This window comes from Chenopodium quinoa, unplaced genomic scaffold, assembly GCF_001683475.1.
Source record: "Chenopodium quinoa cultivar QQ74 unplaced genomic scaffold, ASM168347v1, whole genome shotgun sequence".
NCBI classification, from domain to species: Eukaryota; Viridiplantae; Streptophyta; class Magnoliopsida; order Caryophyllales; family Amaranthaceae; genus Chenopodium; species Chenopodium quinoa.
The window spans coordinates 2,167,894-2,192,834 of NW_018743099.1; the positions used below are offsets into that span (position 1 = coordinate 2,167,894).

Below are 24,941 nucleotides of genomic sequence, written 5' to 3' on the forward strand. Positions count from 1 at the left end.
TCTTTAATTCTTTGCCCATAGACATATTCCACTTTATTAAGTTTTGATTTAGTGGAATTGATAAGAGAGAAAAGTAATGGGATCTAAAATATTTTTGTAAGAGTAAAGTCGTGGTGCTTATGGAACAATCTTTAAGGGACGGCTTAAAAGAAAATTGGGGCAAACAAAAAGAAAAAGAGAGAGTATACAAAATATTTTTTGTTACGTATACAATTTCATATTAATTGCAATATTGTCATTATTAACAATATTTTCTGTCTATTATTCTCCGTCCGAAAATGAAGTTTGTATAAAATAGACGTGTTACAATTAAATTGAAACGAACAAGTTTTTTTTTTTTTAAATGTCACTCTTTTTCTTAGTTCACCGCCTATATATTTTTTTTTTTCACCCGGTTCACCCTTTGGGCTAATTCGGATTCGGGGATCAGTTTTGGGTGGTTAGGTTCCACTCCCCTCCCAATTGTTATTATAGGGATCGAAGGTGCGATCCTCCCTACCAAATGTAGTCCTAATCAGACAATCACCAATACACCAAAAACCAATTACTTCACCGCCTATACAATGAATGTAGGTTGTCTCAATACTTTTTTTTAGGTATAAAAATGGCAGATATACCCATGTTTACACCGTATGTCTTAGTCCACGTGGTAGTATATGATAGGTCCAAGTTTGAAAACCAGCGGCTCTGTATTGTCACATTTATACCACTCAAATTGTTTGTCATACAGAATGACTAAATAAAACAACAAAAAACATACCAGTAACAAAAATTCTCAGTTCGACAAGGACTAGCAAACTAGTCCAGTAGTACCACATGAACAACCAGAGAGTATTGACTTTGTTTTTTGGTGTCGATGAATACCAAAAATAAGAGGAAAAAACGTAGAAGAGTAAAAGATGAGTATATCAACAGTATACGAATAAGAATAAGCTTCACCGTCTAGTTCTTTTTATCGTTTTTAGTAAGAAAATTGTCCTACACACCGGAATCATTAATACTTACCACTAAACTCAAACTTAATAAATATTTTGGTAGGTAAAGACGATGAGCTTTTTCCGTCTAATTTATGCTTTCACCTTCACCTTTACCATACAACGGTACGGGAATGATGAAAGATAATAGGGGAGGTAGGGGCATATGCAAATGATAATACTAGTTTTTAAATACTTACAACACTTGTATTTACTAGTAAATTTAATAGAGCAGTGAAGAGTTATTAAAAGTGATATTTTGATTTGCAAGGGGAGGTTTTTTTTTTTAATATTTTACTTTGTAGGAGAGGGTAGCAATAAAAAATTAGTGCAACTAGAGTTAAAAGGAAAAGAGAAACAATAAACAATTATTGTCCCATATCAATTAAGGATAATGTTGCAAAACATAAACGACCGTAAAAGATAAGTGTTGTATTTAATAACAAAGAGAGTAATATACTCCTTGGCCTAATTACGCTCCTTTCTGTTCATCGGTGTGAGATCTGTAAATGAAGTCGTGATCAAGACCGTATCATTGCAAATTTTGCAAATACTTACTACCAAAATTCCTCTTACTGTCTTCAAATTCGACGAACAGGTAAATAGGTAATGACAACTGAGAACCTATGCGAGAAAAAAACATTGTGTATTTCCAAATTCAACTAGAAGTAGATCACAGATCCAAATTCAACTAGAAGTAGATCACGCGGCAAAACGACCTGAGATTAATGAAGCGTACGTTTATATGCCCCCAATCCAAAAGGGGGGAAGCTGAAACTGTCTATGAAAACCAAAAAATCTACATTCTCTAATCTCTCTTAAACAAATAAATAAAATTAAAACAACAATGACTAAATAGAAATTTACAGTATACAGAAAGCGTAAAAATTTAATAAGCTTATATAAACAACAAACAGGCGCTATCAATATCAACTTCACAGAACTTGCTCTCCTCTCTCCCCTCTGAGAAATGGTATTGGCAAATATTGATACAAGGACACTAAGTATACAAACAAAAAAGTCACCCGAGACTCAAGCACAACCAAAGCATCGGCTTATTGAGAATGCACTGGATGCCTCAGGAGCTGAATCAGGATCAGCCTTTTTGCGAGGAAGCTGCTTGAAAAAGGCCTTCACTGCTCCTGTTACACCATCTTCGTTTTCCATTGCCTTTGCAAGCTCAACTGCCCTCTCTTTCACCTGCATCGTTTATTAAATAATTATCATCATACCAAAGCACCAGAAACCTATTTGACCAAATGCCACACGTTGCATAATAAGATTGACACCTGGACTCAGCAGCTCCGTCATAAAAGAATTGTTAGAAGATTTCTACAATATGCAACTCTAAGGGCTATGTAAAAGCATTAAATTAATTTTTTTAAATGGAATTAATTTTGGAGCTTGTGATAGACCGGTGATTACTAATGCTTATTTGAACCTTAATATTTTTAACTTTAGCTTGGCATTTTCATTAGTTTTTACCTGAAAACAATTGATTGTGCGGATGCATCAAATACTTTTGACTCCGTACATATAAAGCTCCCTAATTTTAAGTTTTAACGGACCTTAAAGCTTTAGCAACCTAATTCTTATTAGTTTGACATTTACTATGTGAAAATCTACTTTAAAAGACTAAAGCAGCATCTGAACGCATGATACCAGGGCCAAAAGAGAGCTTCAATGGCTCACCAGGCCAATCATTAGGTCCAAAAAAGTCTGGGATAGAAGACAGCAGCAGATTCCAAACAAACAGGAAAATGCTCATGAACCCTCTATAAGATGAGGCAGCTCAATCATTTACATAACCTCCTCTTATTATAATATTAATTTAATTGATGAGTGAATAAGCATGGGCAAACTAATTATCAAAATGGCAAAATGTTGAGGAAGTTTCATACCAACAGCTACCATCGTAATGCAACAAGGTAAACAAAAAAAGAAAGAAAAAGAAAAACCGAAATTCCTGAATACCTGTGGATCCAGCATATACTTTATGGCATCAACCAACTTGTCGAGTGAGAACTCATCAATTGGAATGGGTGGAGGACCTACACCTCTAGCATGCACACGTTCACCCCAAAAAGGTTGGTCCCCAAAAAATGGTATGATAGATGTAGGGCACTACATCAAGAAGAGCAGATAATCAGGTATTAACAACAAACAAAAGGCATTATATTTATAGATGTAACGAAAGACAACCACATTACCGCAGCTTTGAGGCCTGCAGCTGTAGTCCCGGCACCACCATGATGCACCTAAAAGCAAATAACATATATAAGAAAATTTATGGTTAATTTCAGGAAACCAAGTTTGTAGGTGTAAAATTCGAGCACTGGGATCTGATTATCACAAATACAGTAAAGCAAAAAAGAATTTTGAGCCATACCACAGCTGCACAATGTGGAAACAACCAATCATGTGGACAGTTGTCTAGTAGGTATATAGATTCCTTAGCTTCAGCCACTGATATATAATTGACAAATTATATTAGTACTCGTATAACAGATTATAGAAAGTGGTAATAATGAAGACTACTCCAGATTGTAGAAGTGGTTACTGACAAATTATATTAGTACTCGAACGACAGATTATAGAAAGTGGTAATAATGAAGACTACTCCAGCACAGGTCTACAGGAAAAGAGAAATGATGAAGAAACAACTCACAGTCACCCAGACCACCCCAGCCTTTGTTGATGATGCCCCTTTGTCCAGTAATTTCTAGTGCTTCAACAATTATTTCAGTCATTTTATGTGGCTCTTGTACAGGCTGGCACAATATAAAAACAATCAGCATCAAGTACCAATGCTTTGCCAGAAACAACGTATCAAAACTGCCTCAAGCAGAAGAGGTTGATGGTAGCTGGTCAATCGCAAGATAAAAAAACTCAAATATAGAAAAAATTAACCTTTAACACCTATTTGCTCTCAAATTACACAGTGCCCATGGAATAGACTTATAGAGTAACAGATACTATCTTGAAAACCGACATCCTCTCATATTACCCAGAGCCAATTGCCAACAGAAAACCATAAAAACAAACATCCTTCATGACTTTATCAAAGTATTCAATCCCACGTTCCCCAAATTCCAGTATAGATAAAATGGAAGGAAACAACAGAAGGCAAGAACACCCAAAATATTTTAATGTTAGAAAAGGTTGAAGAGCAAACCCAATGAAAGAAGGCCCAAGTGATTGTTTATTCTAAAACAAATTGGTATAGATGCAGAAGATCGCTAAAGTAATGCACTATCTCCTGGCTTATATTTTTAAAAATTGAGAGTATCAAAGTATAATTGAAACTTACTCCCAAGAAGCATAAAATTTATGACGAGCCTTCAAAGGAGATCATCAGAAGCCCAAATTGGTTGATATTTGGTGTCTGAAAGGGTGTAAAAACCAAACCAATCTCTCAGATCTAGAATCTGTTGCTAGCAATAGAAATAAGAAGGCACAATGACAATAAAAAGGCCCTTAGTGAGGTTCCCATTTAAAACCAGCTGACGATAAGTGAAATTTTTCGCTAGGGAAAGTTTATTAAAATTTCATGACTTGTATTTCCAAAGTGGGACATTCAATTGAGACTCGGTCACACATTAACCAAACAGTTACCTTAAATAACAGTACACAAGATCAACTAATAACCTGAATTCAGTGAAGCCCCTTTCATATCATTATTTTCAGGCATACTAAGATGAATAAATCTATCAGCCCCCTTCCACTCTCAATGCCAACATCAGTTCTCTGGTCATATCCAGGCTCATCACCTCCCATCTGCCCAATTCAGATCTTCCAACCCATTCAGTGCCCTATCTCATGTCCAGCACATCATTGCTTTAAGATGATCATTTAAACTAAAAGGAGCTAAGATAGCTAAGCTGGTGGGGGTAACAAAAGCCGTATAATTGAGATACAAGATGACACAAGGTTGAATTAATCTATCATCTCCCTTCCACTCTCAACACAAACAACAACTTTCTGTGGTCATGTTCAGGCTCATTCTCTAAACCATAATCTCCCAACTCCCATTAAATGTCCCATGTACTGCCTGCCACATCATTGCTTTTAAGTTCATCATTTTAACTTAGTGGAGCTAGATAGCTAAGTTAGGAGGTGATAAAAGCAAATAATTGAGATGCAAGATTACACAAAAGGTATAATAAAGGATCCTTCCTCTTCCCCCCCCCCCCCCCCCTCCCTCACACACACACAAAGAAGACAATGAGAAAAGAAATCAAAAGGAGATTAAAAAATAAATAAATAAAATATATAGAGAACCAAAAGGTTATTAGAGAACCATTTCTCTCTAAAACATTAGAGCTGCTTTCCTAGTAATGCATTGACCCCAAGCCATTTAGATTCCATCGCCTCTACCCTATACGTCAATAGTGCTACTCATCCAATTGCCAATTGATTTTAGCAGGTTTATTTTCATATCTTCTTTGATACTACCTCCGTTTATTTTAGTTGACACGTTTTGACAATGTGCACTATTCACATAACTTACTTTGACTTTGTTTTGTGATTTAGTGTTAGATAAAAACATAGTCATGTGGGGTCTTGTTAGCTTCGTCTCCACGACTAGTTTCCGAATATCAAAATTTTATATTTTTGCTAATATGCAATTAAAGATATTTACATTTGAAAGTATGCGTTGGCAAACGTGCCTAAATGAAATGTGTCAACTAATAAGAGGAAGTATTTAACATGAAATCATTAGGTTTGGCCGACTATTATTCTAGGCTTTCAATCATGCGGCCGAATGAATGATCTCGACTAGATGTCTAGCCTCAACGAGGATAGTGCACTTTCCTTTTTAACTTTAGAAGGACACATGTGATAAGTGGAGTTAAACCCACATATTTGCCATGTTTGGTGAAAAGCTGAAGCTAACCGTGTTAGTTGATTTTAACTAGTTGATTGTACATACTGATTGTATAAAGTTATTTGGTAAATAGTTGATTGCTTAAAATTGTTTGAATATGAAAAATGACAAATAAGGACATTGAATGGGGGTAGGTGGTTGAGGTAGGGTGCTGGATGAAATGGGGGTATAATTGTAATTTCACCTAAAATACTTGAATCAACTAATGATAAAGCTCCTCTAAGGAGCTTATTGAAAATGAGCTTATTTGATAGAATATGCTTTTTGAATCAGCTCACCACTAAACACCTCCATTATATGAATGTGCACATGTGACTCGTCCTACGTTTGTAAAGAGGTGAGAGAATAACCACATTTTGAATCAAGGGGTTACTCCTCCATGTGCTAATTGATATTGGGCTAATACCTCTCTTAGACTAGCCATTTATCCAACTACCCTGCTTTGTTATTAGCCCAAACGGGCACACCCATTATAAAATGCAACTCAAATGGTATTTCTCCGTTAACTACCATCTTTTAGTTTTCCTACACACTAAAACATCCCACTCCCCACCAAAAAATGAAAAACAGGAAAGAGTAAAAAAAATAAATGCAACTCCCAAGTCCTCAACAACTTCAATTTGCTATCTTGATCATATTCCAAAACACATTTTTTTCAGCTTCTTCAGGCAACTTTTGACATACTTAGTACCTCTTTATTTGTGTAGAACCACATTCATCATGCCACTTGGTCCATTGTATCAATTAGAAGCTAATTTGATGGCTTCACTAAAAGAAGCTAATAAATTCACGTGACAAATCAACTCTAATTTTTATACTGCAGCATCATTCAATTTGTAAATTAGCTATTGACTTAACAGTCTAACATCATCTTCTTGTTGCAATTTTATCATTCCATAATGTTTACTGTGAAACTATATTTTAGATATAAGGAACTGAAATATTTACGCAGTAGGCAGCAAGTATCAAATTATCAGATACATTACCTGTTTAATTGAAAAATCAGATCTTTGTGTACAGTTTTAATCTAATTTCTTCTAACTACATCGGCTCTTCTCTAGCATACCTGAAGCAGAAAGCGTCCACAAAGGGATAACTGAGTTCAAACTAAACAATTTTAATATTCCATCGAGAACTTGGTCACATAACAAACTGAAGATCTACAATGGTTTTCTTATGAAGACAATCATTGTAGTAGGTATTTTAACTCTCATAACACAACCAAAACTACTGTTTTCTTCTTCATCTCCCTCCTCTCTCTTGAAACCCAAGTCTTAATTGTTCATCATGATAGGGCTTCCATCAATCTTTACCAGTGTTTCTTCAAAAAAAAACCCTTTACAATGTTAATCCCCAATTTTTGTTGATCCGCTGGCTACCATAATGTGTTTCCAAATAATTTCTCACCATTAGTGAGAATTCATTACTCTCATCTCTTGATAGGAGTTAGCCTTATTCTTATTACAGTTATAAGTCTAAAGTTATGGTGGATTAAGTTTCTTGACAGGTTCTTCATAAATCCATGTCAGACATTACGCATTAGTTCTCCCACTATTTTCTACCTAATCACATAAATCTCTATCGATGGAAGACTACACCTGATATGGATAATTGGATATCATGTGTATTTGTTGAGTTTAGGAATTTAATTCAAAGTTTAAGGAGACCCTCCTTTTTTGAACCCATTTAGCTTTATTCTATTTTTGGCAAACACATTTTACCATCTTACTCCTTTTCCACTACCGCTCTCCTACTTCTTCCACCACCAGTTTACCACTTCTCTCTTCCTATATCCACTTTTTTCTTATACCCACTCCAATCTCCTAGAAACAAGATATCGCTTTATTGCAATTGTAAAATTATTAATGTAGGACTAATTAGCCTGTATAAAAGGCCATAGGCTGTTATGTTAAAGTCATACTGTAATTCAGTAAATTGAGCTTTCTTACAAACTTGTGTCAACTTGTGAGACACATGTTCAAGCTGGTAAGGTTTGTATTCACCCAAATTATGTAGGATTATCAATTTGTTTCCCTAGTTTTAGTTGGTCCTGAGATAAGACAGCCTGTTTCATATAAACGGGAGATTGCTATACCCCTTGCATCAAGGCTATATAAATACTAGTAACACATTTTTTAAATCATGACCCTTCATTGTTAAAATGCAAGTATTATAGTATAGATTATATTAGTAAAGGATATTACAAACATAAATTGGTCTGTATATATTATAAAAAAATATATAAGAAAAAACACACACACACACACACAAAACAAAAAATTGTGAACAAAAGTGAGATGTACTTACAAGGCTGCCAAATCCAACATAAATAGGCTTTGGACCAGCATTAAGCCAATCTACAAGGGCCTGAGGAGGTTCATAGTTTGATGCGAGATCAAGAAAACAAAATCCAACTACATCAACCTTGGGTCCCCAATCTGCAAGCACAGAACATGAATAAAGATAATGTACAGCATCAAAACAAATGAGAAAAAAAAAAATCTTCAGATACTAGAAGAATCAATTTGCCAATCCTCACTAATGCATTACAGAGCTAAGAAAGAGAATAAAAAACACAAAGCCAATGTGAAAAGACTTTGACTGACCACCAATATTGAATATGGCAACATAACAGAAAGAAAGCAATACTCCTTAAAAATTATTAAAATTCATGCTCTTTCGTCATACTACTTTTAACAATACTAATCCGTAAAAAATAAATAGAGTTGTCAGGCAATATTGCTTTCCTAGACTTATCATATCATATGGTCTGCATTAGTTAAGATAAGGCCATGACATCCAAGAAATATAATCCTAGCAACATTGACCCATATCTGATCATCAAATTTGAATTACTGGAATTGTACTTAAAACAAGCTAATCCAATATTACCTGCCTCGACTAATGCCTAGAATTTGACAACATAACCGATTATGACCTGAACCAAGATAACTTGAATGTATCTACCTTGTGCAACCTCAATCCCTAAAGTTTATTTCTTTTGTTTTCAAACATCTAAATTGTGGTACCCGTGTGCACTTGAAAAGGATCCCACCAGAAACAAAAGTGTTTAGTCACCTGAATATGACCAGAATCAACCCCAGTCAGCTACCTGTTGACCAAGTCTAAGTAAACTCAAGAGCAGCGACAGATGATACTTCCCATTGTTCCTAAATTTATTATGTCATTAAAAATAAGCTCCTACATTCACCAACCATGGAGCCATAAAAAGATGGTACGTAATTGTCGTAATACTACTAGAAGCTCAACTTCTATGTAGGCTTTGAGTAAGCTCATTTGAACTCTGATTAAGATGTCAAGGAAGGTTCAAGGGAAAAGGGCACCAAAATATAAGTCTCATATACCAGGTCATAGCAACAGACTTCAATGGATGACATGATCCCTCTGTCCCAATTTACCCGTCACACCAAGTTTTGCACAAAGTTTTATGTGATAAGTTGTTGGCTTATCTATTACACTTTAATAGAAAAGTAGCTATGACGGAAAATAATGGACGAATTTTTATACTACCTCCTTTTCTTACTATTTGCAACTTTGGAGGGTTGCATAGACTCCTAGGCAAAAATTTGTTTGTGAGTGTAAAATGGAGAGAGAAAAATAGAGATGCATGTGATGAAGAGAGAGATAAAAAGAAATGACAACTTAAAAAAGGAAAAAAAAAATTAAAAAATAAAAAAAACATTTGTTGCAAATAATATGAAACATCCATTTTTGGCAAATGTTGCAAATAATATGAAACGGACTAGTAGTATTAAATGAGATAGTATTTGGGATCCTAACTTGTATTAGTGGGTTCATGCCATAAAAAGAGGTGAAATAATTAAATTGGCAAATGAAAAAGGAAATTGTGATACTTAATTTGGGGTGAAGGGAGTACACAGCAACAAGAATAAAATCAGAACTTTTAATCCTCAAAAATTTGATTGGCTACACAGATTTAGATGTCATCCACTCATCCTTATGAGTCTATCACGCGAGTTCTCCTCCTCAACTTAACTCTAGGCCCAACCCAATGAAATACTATCCTGGAGAGTGGAGAAGGAAAAGGAAAAAAAAAAAAAAAAAATCATTTTTTGTCCTTTTTAGCTTCTTCCTTCTAGGTCACCTTTGTCTTCTGTAACTCCCTTTTTTTATATAAACACTATCTCTTAACTCTCCATTTTCCAAAATGGTATCTTCAGGAAATTAAAGACACTGAAGTATCTTTATGAAACTGGATATTACAAAGACAAATGAAGCTATTAAAAACAGTATACAAAGTTAGAGAGACACAAAACTCCCTAAATCAAAGGGAACAAATGAAGCAATGCAAAAGATACAATAGAGGTAAGAGTATCCTCTATAAATTTAACGCATTACATTTGCATCCAAGCGTTAAAAATTATAATAGAACACTAACATATACTCAATTGCAAGGGAAGAAAGTTAAAAAGAGCACCCAATCAACATGAAGTAAAATTTTGATGGACTTTTAAATGTTTAATGGATCAACTAGCATAGATAGTATCAAAGTTCTTAGCTGCAAAAACGCAAAGCAGTATCACCTTTAGGTTTAGGAACAAGATGAGGGCTCCAAATATATCCATGTGGAATATCAGATTCTGAACCTTGTGAACCGCTCAAATATGTTACAGGGCGCAACTTCAATTTCTTCTTTCTGACATCATTTATCATGTCTCTTATTCCCAGCCAGATCATAGAGTCAACAATTTGATAAGAAAGCTGCAAAAATTGGACAAGATTAAGTGCTATGCAGTAACTACCAATATATATATTATGCAAGGATTGATTGCAAAGGTTGCACGCACTCTATATCCGGCAGGTTGCTTGACACGTGACAAAGGATGTGGAAATTCACTAGTCGGCCTAGTATATTCCCAAAAAGAAAAAGATAATTTAAATAATTGATTATAAGCATACATTAAATAAATTCAAATAAGAGCAATAGAATGAAGACATGCATGAAAAAAAGTTCAAAGAATCACATACAAAGGTGAACCGTATTTACTAAGTTTTTATCACCCAAGAAAGACTTACGTCCAGGGCATAGTGAAAAATATGTGGATTGGTATTTTTAGTGCCTCAGCCACATGCGTATGCCCTGCAAATTACATGATTTCATTAGCTTGAAGACTTAGGTCCGAAGGATCAGGATACACCATTACATAAACTAGTAAGTCCATACTTACTCATTATGCTGAGTGTATATCAGAAAACAATAGTTCTTAAGAATAGACAATCAGTCACAAACTCACAATCCTATTCAAGTTCCCAATGCAAATTTAATAATAAATAAATAACAAAAGGATTATTTTTCCAAAGTCAATTAACTCTATCTGAGTCTAGCATTGATTTCCAAATAAACTTTCATCCTGCTCAAAAAATTGTGTATTGCCAGACGGTTTCACTAGAAACAACTGTTTATTAAAGAAATACTTTGTATAACCAAAAATGTATGAGCTCTTCTAACCTTGCAGCTATCTAACATCCAGAATTTTAGATTCCACCAATGACTCACATTGCTCCTGCTATGACAACTGTAAGACTAAAGTATACCCCATGTAAAGAAATTCATATCTGGCTTAACGAGCCCAAGTTCTTTTTATTCTACTCCGTCAAAGGAAAATAGTTCAAGTTAAATCCTTCTGATCTTGAAAGAGATTCGATGATTACATTTATATCCCAGTATAGACATCCTCAAAAAGTAACACACATGTTTCCCCTCAAATCTAGACACTGTGGAATTTCTTCATCTGAAACCTTTAATGTAAACTAAACAAAATTGAGGGTGCTAAAACCAAGACTTGTAATTACAAACAGGAGAAATATAAAGGATATCACCAAAATAAAGAAAGAGCTAAACAAAGATAAAGTTGTCAGACCATAAGCTGGGGGATTAGCTATGATAGCATCCGCTTTGAAAGGAACATTCGAATCCATGTCAGGATCTTTACAAGCTGGGAGTAATGAGAATATAATTTCTTTCATCTGATTGCGCTGAATAGGTATCTCTGAAGGCCCAGAAGGCAAAAATCCTTTATTTTTAACCATGTCTGCACAAACAAATCAGCTAATTATAAGAACAATAATATTACAGAAATATCCATACAAGAGTCAATATAGAAAACGAGGGTAAAAATATTGCTTGTACACACATGTATTATACCATTCAAAACCTCAACAGAAAGGGAACTTGATGCAATCTGTTCTGTAGTCAGCTTAATCTACCCCAACCCCACCCCCCACCCCCTCTTCCAAATATAAATATTAAATTACTGACACATAATACAGAGGAATGAGCCAATCTCCCAAGGCCAGGCCTCTGAAATTTAAAGCCCCCACCACACCCCCACCCCCACCCCAAAAAAAAAAAAAAAAAAGAATCAATCATGAGCCTCAACTATCAGCTTAAGCTTTTAGTTGAATTGGTCTTTTAACCAACCAAACAAGTTCAATCAAAACCTTAAGATGATGGTTGAGGCCCAAGATCTGTTTATATACAATATCACAACCAACCAAACAAGGGAGATTGAGATTTGACGTGGCAAATGAACAGGTAGCAAAGTGATACGCTCGATGAAGAACACGAGTTGGCTCAAAGTTACTTGCCAATAATTTTTGTATATAATAATAAATGAATTGAGTTTGAATATAGTTAAACCCATTGTAGTAAATGAGCTAGAAAATGAACATACATAAGTAATATGTTCGATCATATGATGTGCATAAACAACTCGAACAACAAGATTGTTTGAAAGCTGTTCAGAATTTCAACAGTTATTTGACCTTGTTTAATAAATTGCAAGTCAAAACTAATACTGTATTTAATTTTCAATTATGTTTGAGTACAGCTTGTCCATTCAGCAAGCACTACTTGTTGGTGCTGTTAACATAACCTTTTTTTTCTTATCTTATCAAAAAAACTATTTACATATAATTGCAAGTCAATTTTTTTTTTATTTTCACTTGCAAATTAGTCATTTTGTTGTGATAGGTAGACAAGATGTTAAACAGCAATAGATATTACAAGGAGATTGTTGAAGCACACGTGAAAATTCAAACTGAATGATTAGCAAGGATACACAAAATTCCTGAAAGAACCAAACAAGAAGCTTTTTTTAGCTTTACTGAAAGCATTAACTTAACAAAATTAGTTTGAACACAAACATGGTTAATCCCGTCTAGGCTTTTTCACACTTATAATTCACACCCTTGCAAGTGAAGTATATGAAGCAAGAAATGAAGATAGAAGCAAGTGATAACATCAGCACACCAAACAAAATGTTTCTAAAAGGCGATCTCGAATGGGATCAAAATAGAAATATCTAACCTAGAAACGCTTCCTATTCCTAAAAAGACAGGTTGGGTACACACGTCATTCCCAAGAGTCGCTCATACATAAGGGGAAGCCTTCCTTCTGGGGTAAAAAGGGGGTAACATATACTAGGATTAGAGTTACCCATATGATTGGAATTGGATCGGAGGGTTAACATCCAAAAAGGCCATAGCATAGGACCATAAGGGGAAACGATTAACTTAAATACCATCACATAAGGCCATAGGGGAAAAATAGCAACCCTAAATACCCAATAAGCAATTTCCTCACTTTCTCCTCATTATCATAATACCATCACCATCATTCTCACACTACCACCACCAAGAGAGGCACCACTACCCCACGTCCCCACATCACCACCATTGGTGCTCCTATGCAGCCCGACATGTCATGGACAATGTCACACCGCTTCCTTCACATGACAAACTCTGATACAACAAGCCCTTCACCCAGCTGCTACCGGAAAAGATCACGCGCTAACTTGCAGTAGATAAACTCTTGATGGAGTTTGTGACAGAAGCTTGCCCCTTTCTGCAGACGATGCAATGTTTGCACCTCCCTTTTTTCTCCACTGCCAGCAAGGCTCCAGTGGCTATTCAGTCATATTGAGGATAGGGAAGAATAGTGAGAGGGAAGAGCGAAAGAGAATGTCAAAAGGGATAAAAGTCACAATGATAATGATATCAAACTAGAGGAAATGGAAATTTTCTTCCCTAGAACAAAAAATCTTGATATTGTTTCCACTTTGAACTTACCCTACTGAAGGATTTACACATAACATATATGCACAACAATAAAAATCATGCAATTAGAGAAGTCACAAGAGGAGGGTGAGGGGCAATATAGAAACGAGGGAAGGAAGAAGAAGCATAATTAGCCAATTAGGTACATACACCCAGCAAGAACCTTTGGGTCACCACCTAACGGAAAGAACTCCAGTCCAGATGTCAAAACAAAATCCTTAAAATTAGCATGAGTGGCCAGTCTAACCCGATGACCATAATCCTGCAAACAGAAGCTTAAGTAAGTCATATAGGACAGAAATTCTTCTTTGTCATCTAATAGCCAGAAAATAAAACCAAAATACAGTTTTTGTGATGAGAGAAAATTTATCAGACATAAAGAAAAGAAAACAAACAGCAGTACGACGGCATGTCAGCTGCAAAATTCTAGAAAGAGGGGAATACATCAGACATGTATAGTGATATCAGGATGACTTTATATAAAACATGATATGGCCATCATAGATGATCCTCACACAGATGGGTGACTTATGGGAAATGAAATAACTCTAACAAACATGGAGTGACTTAGACCATCTTCTTTAAAAAGATAATTAAATTCTAATAAAGTAAAACTAATTACGAACAGCAGCCTTGTTAGGAAACTAGCTATTAAGAGTATCGAATAACAGCTAATAGGGGATTGCACATCATCCGTTCATTAATTATCGCAACAATTGGACATTTGCACTACTCATATACTAGTTTTAAGACTTTTAACCACAATGTTATACTAAATTAAAGTGTTACTCCTTCAGTCCCACATCAAACTAATTTGTACACTTTCGATTCATTTGTCCTAAATTAATTTTTACACTTCTATTTCAAAGGCCTTGTTATTATTTTAATTCATCTCTTTCCAATACCAAAAATTTATGGTTCTACACCCTCTCACATTCAATTAAAGAAAAAAATCCCACTATCTTCAATTAAATAATACTTCTTCCTCTCCATTTTCCCTTCAACATCAAGAGTTCCACGCTTGCCAATGCACAGTCTAAACTATTATATTTGGTTCGTTATGAGAAAAATTATATAAATTAGATATTAATGAAGTACAATTGAGACGAATCCAACAAGATGCCACATTAATATATTTTTTCCTCCATATATAAACCACAACATAAGTAAGAAAAGAGAGTATGACTAGTGCAAAATCCTAATAGTAAAATCGAGTAGAGGAAGTATATAATATCTCTCTTCACTTTTAAATTTTTAATAAAATAACAATTGAAAACCAAATAACTTATCACCTAATATTATGTGTCATGATATGGGTTAGAACTAATATGGGATGGCAGGAGTATTAACTAAAATATAGTTCGATTAATCACAATGTATGTTCTCAAAATATTAACATTTGAATAATAACATAATAATGATTAAATTGTGCATTGGCAAGCATCAAAATCTGGTTGTTGAAACTACTACTACCTCCATTCTTAAATACTTGCAACAATTTGACTAGTGCGCTTGCCAATGCATAAGTTTGGCCATAAAAATATGCAATTTGACTAGTCCAACAATATACTTCGTATTACACTAACATTTGATTACTATATATTAATAAAATTGTAAGGCCAAAATAAATGTATGAATAATGTTAAGGTCAAACTATTGCAAGTATTTAGGAATAGAGGGAATACAAAACAAGTTAAGTATTAACTAATTTGACTAGTTGATCGCGTTTGGTTTGCTTAAAATGTATTCTATTAAAATTTGGTACTCCCTTAGTTTCTTTTGGTTGTTCTTGTTTGGAATCTACAAAAACTCTAATGTAAATGACTAAATACTCCCTTCGTATCATAATAGTTGCAACATTTCCTCATCTGTAAAGACCCGCTATTATTTTATCATTTCTCTCTCCTATCAATCCCACTTGCATAAATATTTTATTATTTCTCTATCCTACGAACCTCACTTACACTACTTTTTTTTTATTATTATTATTTTTCTCTCCTACTAACCGTTAAATATATCCCCACCAAATATACTTTATATTATAAAATTTCCCCATTGGTCCCCACCCTATAAATTTCGTAAAACTTTATGCAATGCCTAGAATTGCGATTATTACGAAACAAAGTATAATTATTTACCGAAAATTATGTATAAAAAACAGTCATTTGGGATCTTGTTTGAGTCATCTTGTTGTGACGTTTCCAAATATCAACTTTTGAAAACTGTTTATAATATGTACTAAGAGATATCTCAGCTTAAAGCATTAAAAATTGTGTAAAAAGTTGTAACAAGAACAGCACAAAGAAATGGAAGGAGTATATCCTACTATAGAGTAGTATTTAAGTGAGATACACAGCTACATATTAGGATATGAATATGGTTTATCACTTATTAACGCTATTTTGTATGGAAGTTATTAATGTTGTTCTTAACCTCAGTAATAAACAAAACAACATAAAGTACCACTTAGGCACTTACTACTATTAAAAAGAGAATACCAATGAAGTCTTGGCCTAGTGGTTAATATCGAGAGCCTTTGTAAGATAAGTCACAAGTTCGAATTTCCCCTCCCAATTTGTAATTTGTAATGCCCTAATGGCTCATTTAAATGCAACTTCTCTTTAGCTAGAAACATCAGGGCATCTTTTCCTATTATGTCTCTCATGTTTCTTATAGGGTAATTATGGTATGGCAAAATGAGCTTTATCAAAGTGATCGATTAATTTTACTTAGTTGATTATCCAGATATTGAAGAACCCATAAGTAGATCAAATTCATATGATGTGATGATGCTCCCATTACAAATGAGATTTATTTAGAAAAGTGGAAAGATAATCAATTATTATCTTAATTAGAAGATAGTTAGATCTTTAGAAAGTTCATCAGACAAGAGAAAAATATGAGCATATGAAGAATAAAATTTGACATTGACAAAAGAGGATGAAAGTCAACTCTTTGTGGCCTTTTTTCTCTTCCACATTAAAAACACTCTGTATGAATATGTTTAACATTGGATTTATTACCATCAACGAGAACCATTTACCTGAATTGCCAGCTCAAAATCTAGATGTTATTCTTTTTCCTAGAAATCTTTGCCGCAATGCGGTCAGAAAACTTAGCATGGTCATCTAAAAGATTGTTAAAATAGTTACAATTAACAAAGAAATATTTTGACACCTCATCCATATAGCTACATAGAGAATTCAAAGTAAGAGCACGCCGACAACAAACGTAGAACAGAGGAATGGATGTAATTCTGACCTGCAACTTCTTACCAATCGCAATGAAAGGTTGCACATCTCCTCGGGTACCAACTATTAGCATAACTATTTGAAGTGGTGGAATGTACTGAAGGTCCGTCGCATCAAGAGATTCTTCTTCATCAGCACATTCAGTATACAGATCAGTTGGCCCACCACCGAAAGTGTGTGATTCAACATCTCCTGTAACTTCAAACTCCACAGTCCCATCATCTTTGACCGTAGCAATCCTGTTCAACAATTGAAGCTGCAGAACTTTCAAGGTTACAATACAGGCCCCAGAATCAAAACAGATCGACAAGAAGTATATAAATTAACTTCCAACTACTGAGAAAAGAATGCCCTACAGACGAACAACTATAAAGATGAAAGCTAATAGAACCAGTGATAAAATACAAGAGAAACAACAAAAAGCTCTCCCTTCAAATTAAAAATTCATGTTATCTTAGGTTAATGAATGTACGTTTAGGCATTTGTAGTAGTTGCATTGATATTCTAAAATCTACAGCAACCAATGTCATTCCATTAGCATTTTAAAGTGCCCAATGATCTTGCGCAGGTGATCTCGCATTCTAAAGCAACGAGAGTGGAGAAATCAAAATTATTGGCTAAGATACCCCTACCCCCATCCCATAAATAGGAGCCAAAATTGACAAGTGATGTGATATGCATGGAGGAATCTGAAAAAAAAAAACTGGACACTCATTTGTGTGGAATATCTAGCACATACAGAAGTAGAGGCAGAAAACTTCCACACTAAGCATTCTGTGATCCTTTCCATCACTTTCAATTGAATAAATTCCAAAACCTAGAAGGGCCCCTTTAGGGGAACTCCTCAAAACCTCATTACATATCTTTTTTATAGCTAACTATTAAGTGTAGAATGCAGCATAATTGAAAACTCCATATGCATGCTTCAGGCTCATCCTCAGTCAAGTGTCTTCTTTTTTTTTTTTTTTAGAGGACTACCCATCTTTGTGTTAGGATTTATTTCCATTAAAAAGGAGTTGTTCACTTGCAAATGCTAATCCTAGTTTTCTAATGCTTATTTTATTATAGCCATATTACAAAGAGCATTGATCCAATTTAAGATTTTAAGCTAATCTCACATCCAAGACAGATGAAACTTAATCAATCATTTGGCTTTGTGAGATAAAATCATATTGGAAAAACTCGCAAACGTCACTTCAAAGATTAGCATCTGAATCACCAACCTCGAAAATAGACATTCTACACAGAAAAGATAAGCATGAAAACAGCAGTATTCGCAAGATTCACAACAACAAACTAAACAAAATTTCTACACAAACTATAAACACAGTACACATGGCAAGTCCAGACCATCATTCAGGGATGCACTTTGTCCCTGTTTGTATTAAAAAGAAGAAAGTTTTATTAAAACCAATGAGCATTAAAATTGCAATTATAAGGAACCAATCCACTTTTAAAAAAAAAAACCTATCTCCTTTATATATACGTCCCATTTACCATATCTACTAGATTCACCACTACATACAAGCCTTAACCAACTAGTCATGTGACTTCCCAGTAAAATGGGTATGAACAATTAGCATAAAGATACAAACAGATAGCAAATTGCAAAAAGGGTCACAGATTGAATACTATACCTTTTGCTGGACGGGAATGTTGTTATCAAAAATTTGTGCCGCTTCTGAAGCGAGTATATTTCTAGGATGTTGCCTCTCAGTTTTTGATCTTTCCAACTTAGGAGGGAGCACATCAGGCTCTAGTTTACCACAATGTGTCTTTTCTGCTGGTAAAGTGTTCACTCTAGAAAAACTCCTGCCAGCTAACCAAACCAAAATACAATCATCAAAATAAGCTCACACAAGAAAGATAGCGTAAATCAGAAATGGTAATAATAACAAATCTTTCAAATATGAAAACAATGCAACAAATAACTACACCAAGATGTTCGATAGATAAAAATCATATCTATTATCTTCTTTGTATCTTGTCCTTGTGACAGGATCCAAGTGTTTTGACACCGAACCCGTGTGGTGCGCACTAATCTATTTGGTGACAAGAGCGCAAGCGCGGATAGAGCTTGTGACCACGTAGCTGCACAAGCGGAGTTTGATGGGCACTCTTGCCTATTGGCAACAAGAGTGGAGTTGAAGGTCGTTTGGGTCTTGTAACGATGAAGAAATTTATATATTTTAGGGTCTCTAGGGAACTTATTTGTTTTTGGGAGTTTTATCTATAGAAGCCTACACAAACACAAGTATTAAAGTATGAGAAAATAATGGGTAGGAAGCTTGGATCTTACAATTTGCCCCCAATATAGCTTCTTTCGGGATATACTATATATATTTTCCACTGAGTGACAGGAACATTAATATTATTAGGAGGTTGGATTCTAACATCCTCCCCCAGATAACTAAGAAAACACAAAATTCAGAATATTGGTAGGATATACAACTGACAAGCCACCACGGAAGTGCCCAGGATACCTCAGTCTGAAAATTTGAGTGTATGACCCAAAGAACCTAAGATTCAAATCATTAAAAACACAACTCGACTGACTTATTTCCCAAGTGAAAGTATCCAATTTACATAGGTCAGAGCCTCCACCCGTTGAGCATGTCCAATTATCCATGGTAACTTCCACAAACTTCAAAACACACACACAAGACAATGCCTTCAAACGAGAGGTTGAATGATCTATACATACATAATGACTATTTCAAAACGAAATATAAAGCCCTAAAATTGTCCTGCATGATTCAATTTTATTCATATTGGTTCCCTTTTATTAGGTAGTATTTCCTGATTCTCAGATACTTTACATATAACCAAGTGATGAATTTTGTTTTTGGAATGTAACATTGCAAAGGAAAAAGAATGCAACGTCAAACCAATGGCAAGCTTGATAGTTTAAAAGCCGAATTGCTCAGATGCTATACAATAAGATACCACCATGGACAATCTAAAAAGAATAACTAGTACAAAAAGCCTTCATAAGCATAATTCAATAAAACATTTTCTAACACATTTAATGACATTATCTCTAATACTCCACAAACTCCCTTAAACTTTGATGATACCTCCTACAAAATATGAACTGATATCAAACCCTTGTAAAGTACTTCCATCCAAATCATTCTCGATAAGAATTTTTTCCACAATCCTAAAGGCTTTAACCTAAACTTAAGCACCTTAGTTCCCCGATTGTACCATAAACCTTATAGGTGCTCCTTTTTAAATAATTGCGAATCTTGGCAAGTCTAATGCTGTAATAAAAATACTACTACTTCCCCCTAATAATTATTAATGTGCTTCTCAATCATACCTTTTTTAAAAAGGTAAAACCTTGATTTAGATGAAAAAATTAGGTGAAATCCTTATAATGGAAAGATACTAATAGGTTATACACATATTTTGGTTTTAAATTTTCTTTTGCTCCTCCAATTGTCCTAATAACAGGATTTACAAAGAATTCTTCATGACAATTAATATCCCATCCCAAATTACTTAAGAGAGTAAAGACACAAGATATTCTTTTCCTAATAGTTTCCAATCTCTATATTTAAACACCAGACAGTACCACATAAAGTTTTACACTTTTGACTTCAGTTAATGATCCATAAATTCAGCGAAAGAAAAAATATAAAGATTGGACGATGGTTTTTGTTTAGTGGTTATAAAGTGGAGTGCTTTTGGAAGCTATATTGAAGTGAGCACTTTAAAGATCATATTGACAGAGTAGAATATTTCATTTCATACGGTGCATTAGTGTTTCAGAATTTTACGGTGTACAGTATTTTTTAAAAATCCACATGGCGCCCTTGTAGTCTTGACACCGTTTATATGTACTATCTTTATACGAGAAAAGGGCTAATTAGTGTCAAGTGTCAACTCCTTCAACAATTACAATCTTTCCTTAACGACCATCAAGAAGGTATTAGATAGCTCATTGAGTCATTGGTAAAAGATTTCTTTTTTCACGGTGTGCCACTTTGATAATAAATTCCAAAATCTTTCATCGTTAATCTTCAGTCACCTCATAAGATTGTAATAAGCATAAGTGGTTATATGCAAAAGAAGACTGAGAGTGCAAGCTATGTTTAATTTGCAAAACTAAATCAATGCAATCTAATTACAAAGTTAGTAACAAATATTTATCATAAAGGTGGTGGTGTCATGTGGATTTAATTAATAAAAAAATGCCCAGCGCATAAAAAATATAAAGTAGGAAACACCCCGTAGAAAAATACAGAATAGTGCAATAACACCCCATCAAAAAATTTAAAAAAGTAAAATGTCTTTTAAATTATTTTGATCTAGAGCTTACCCTATAAATCAAGAACTCAACAAGACTAAGTAGGTTCATTCACCTTCTTAATTTGTAGCACTTACGGCCCATTTGGTAGGTAGCCAAACATGATGGTAATGGGAATGAATTTGTATGTAAAATTTTTTAAGGAATATCATGGTTCATTTGCATGGTAATGCAGTAATGCTAGCTCACCCCAAATGGACCAATATTCTTTAGAAATTTTCATTCCCACCTAATAGGCTAAATGGCTAATACCTCCTCCCAAGTGGTAGGTAATGAAAAAACATGAACAAAACACGTGTTTGGGGATGAAATTGCATTACCATGGGGATTTGTTAAATCCTTCCTAAGTTACCCATAAAATTCATTCCCACTACCACAATACCACCATTTATTACCGGCAACCAAATGGGCTTTAATGTTGATTGGGGTTGCAAAAGGAAATTGACCAAGGTTAGTGGAGGTGGATTATCTTAAAGTTAAGATCGTAAGTGAGGTAGTCATGGATACTTCATGTAAATAGCTAGGGTGGAAAACTCTGATTCTCTTAGGAAAGGTGGCTTCATGGATTTCACGTTCCAACCTTGGTTGAATTCGATAGCTACAATCAGTTTGTAGAAGAAAGATGATTTTTGTCAACCTCCAAAATACAAATTATCAAATGATTTGGGGTGATTAAGCCTACTAGTACACTATACGCCCGTTCTGGTCAAGTTTCTGTGCAATCCTTAAGTTCTATGTCATGCACATTAAATACCTCGAAAAATCAATCACATTGTCAACATGGAAAGATAATGACAAATTACACAATTGCAAATAAGGTCAAAAACAAGCCAGTTCTTACACTTTGAACAAACCAATAATTCATTTAAAACTTTGACATTTAACTTTCTCTACAAACAAATTAAATTAAACTAAATCATAAATGTTAGGAAGTCAAACTGAAGAAACAAATCATCAAATTGCAATCTAATATTATATCATGAGGTATCAGCATTACCTGGCCACGTTTGGTTGCTTAAAAACAAATTATATGCTTAAAAAAATTAACAACTCACAACTATCAAGTAAAAACAAAACAAAAATCATCAAAATCGAAACAAAAACCATGATTTCTAATTGCAATTTTGATAAACTTAATGTTCGTAATATAATTTCTAATCAATTAAACATCAAATTAAGCAGAAAATGAAGTTAAAATTAGAAAGATTTAGTACCAGAAGAATCGCCATTGTTGCTACTATTACTTCCAGAATGTTCGAAACTACTTCCTCCAGCAATATCAACCGTAACTTCATCTTGATTCATCGCCGTATTCTCTCTCTTCTTCGGCGAATCAGCCGCCGTTGAACCACCGGAGAAATTAGGTTTCCGATCGATTTCTCTCTCCTACTTCTAGAATGATCTTAATGAGATATTTGGAGATTAAGCTGAAAACTCCATTGTTGAGTTGAGGAGAGAGAGAGAAGAGGAGGAGCACGTTTTGAAGGGATGTAAGTGTGTAATGCGAGGGAGAGATTCTGGAGAGAATCTATGAGGGGTAAAATGGGAAATTTGTGATGATAAGGGAATGATCGAGTGTGGGAACTTTTTCGTGGAGTTGAGGGTGATGTTGATTGGTTGGTTAAGAGGAACGGTGTACACGTGGCTGATGGAGTCACTTGGGTAGTTGGGTTTGTGACAGACTGACAGTGGAGTGGTATTTCAGAATTTTTAGGTGGTGGTCTTGGTACTATGACTACGGTGTACACGTGTGGCTTGTCCGAAATGATGGGGTGGGGTTTAAACGCAAAACTGATTTCGAATCAATAGAGTAAGGTTTAAACACAAAACTGATGAGTCATTATATTTAATTTGAGATTTTAAGTGTTTGTTTAAACTTGTTGAATGTATTTGAATATTTTCTAATTGAGAACAAAATGGAGTGAATTTTTCAAAAACTTGATACGTAATTACTTATGCGTGTTTAACTTTTCCATATCCCTCACCTCCCTTTCCTTTCCCTCTTTGACTCTTTTTCCTTCCCGTCTCTTTCCCTTCACTATTGTTATCTAAATACAGTTTTAGTTTCACTTATACCAAATCTCAAATCATCATTTGCTTATATTTCCTCGTTATTATTACCTACTGAACTGTTAATAAGAAGATCATGAATTATGATGTTTAGCTATGTTTGCATCTAAACCTTGAATGCTTTTGGGTTTTGAATTGGGGTTTATTAGATTGATTAAGCATGCTCTAACCCAACATGGTAAGTTTTTTTTTTCTTTGATAATACTTGTATGAATTAATAACATTAATAACATAATACTAAAGTAGACACCATGAATGACACGTGTCACTCTCTGGTGTTGTTTTTTCCCTCCAAAACTCCCCCTCCCCTTTTAACATATTTGCATAATACAACTATAATAATTATATTATCTTATATATTATCTTTACATAAAATGTCTTTCTTTTTATTTCATGTTCTTAATTCTTCCATACACATTTACCTAAATAGTATTCTAACTCTTTTTTAATTATAGAAACAGTGAGCCACTGGTTCAGGTACAAGATACTATTATCACCGTCAGACATTTTTTAGACGGAGTATTATTAAATTTTTCCAAAAAAGTAATAATAAAATTGATTCATATAATTAATATTAAAGAAATTACATTAAAATATCACTTTAATTTTTTTTTAAATACATCTAATATTTTGTTTCTTAGACTAATGGAGTGTCACATATGACTATATAGTAAATGTTGTGTTCGACAACTATATCATATTTTAAATTCTAGGAAAATATGAAATATCAATCATTTTTGTTATTACGTAATTAAATAAATTAATATCTTAGTAAATACAAACAAAATTATTATCTTTTGCTGAAACATGTGATTGAGATAATAAATTTATTAAAACATTCAACATTACAAATAAGATGCATAGTAAAAGATACATCAGACATAGTGACAAGTGACATCTTCTTGTGTATCCTTTTTTTTCGATAAATAGTTATCATCTACAAATAATTTTTAAGGCAATAAACAAACAATGATCAAATTACAATTATTGGATAGCTTCAAACACATTCTTATATAATAACAAAGAACGACGATATAATTTAGAGCATCAATTCATAAACAGAAAATGTACTACTAAAAATATAGGTCAGTGTTGCCTAATTATTGATTATTATATTATTGCCTTTAATAATCCGAGTAGTATTATTTCCATTGAAATTATTTTATTGGATATAAATCAAAGGTGATATATTATTTGTAATTTATATATTTACATGTATGTTGTACTAATAGTTTTACCGTAGATTTTATTCTATTGTTTGATTAATATTTTTCATGTTTATTAAAATACATTTATAAATAAGTCGTTAGTCATAGAGTCACTAGATTGTATAGTTTTATTGGGAA

At 34.0% G+C, this 24,941-nt stretch overlaps 1 protein-coding gene across 1 annotated transcript; it reads right to left on the reverse strand.

The window, feature by feature from the left end:
• Positions 1 to 1,676: 1,676 nt before the first annotated feature.
• LOC110731866 (sterol 3-beta-glucosyltransferase UGT80A2-like) lies at positions 1,677 to 23,051 on the reverse strand. Its single transcript, XM_021911767.1, has 14 exons — positions 22,740 to 23,051; positions 18,851 to 19,032; positions 17,224 to 17,469; positions 14,113 to 14,224; positions 11,766 to 11,936; positions 10,921 to 10,984; positions 10,692 to 10,749; positions 10,428 to 10,605; positions 8,170 to 8,300; positions 3,643 to 3,745; positions 3,364 to 3,440; positions 3,185 to 3,232; positions 2,949 to 3,098; positions 1,677 to 2,174 (listed from the first exon to the last, which is right to left on the reverse strand). The coding sequence occupies exons 1-14, from the start codon at positions 22,828 to 22,830 to the stop codon at positions 2,007 to 2,009; spliced, it is 1,779 nt and encodes a 592-aa protein (XP_021767459.1). The 5' UTR covers positions 22,831 to 23,051; the 3' UTR covers positions 1,677 to 2,006.
• Between the last annotated feature and the right edge of the window lie 1,890 nt (positions 23,052 to 24,941).

What these genes read in the sequence shown, in the direction of transcription:
- LOC110731866 (XM_021911767.1), bottom strand. Translation starts at nt 22,830, where the DNA reads ATGAATCAAGATGAAGTTACGGTTGATATTGCTGGAGGAAGTAGTTTC. An exon ending in CCCAAAGGTTCTTGCTGGGT is followed by an intron (nt 11,937 to 14,112) that starts GTATGTACCTAA and finishes TTGTTTGTGCAG; the next exon opens with ACATGGTTAAAAATAAAGGA. An exon ending in CTGGGGTGGTCTGGGTGACT is followed by an intron (nt 3,441 to 3,642) that starts GTGAGTTGTTTC and finishes ATTATATATCAG; the next exon opens with TGGCTGAAGCTAAGGAATCT.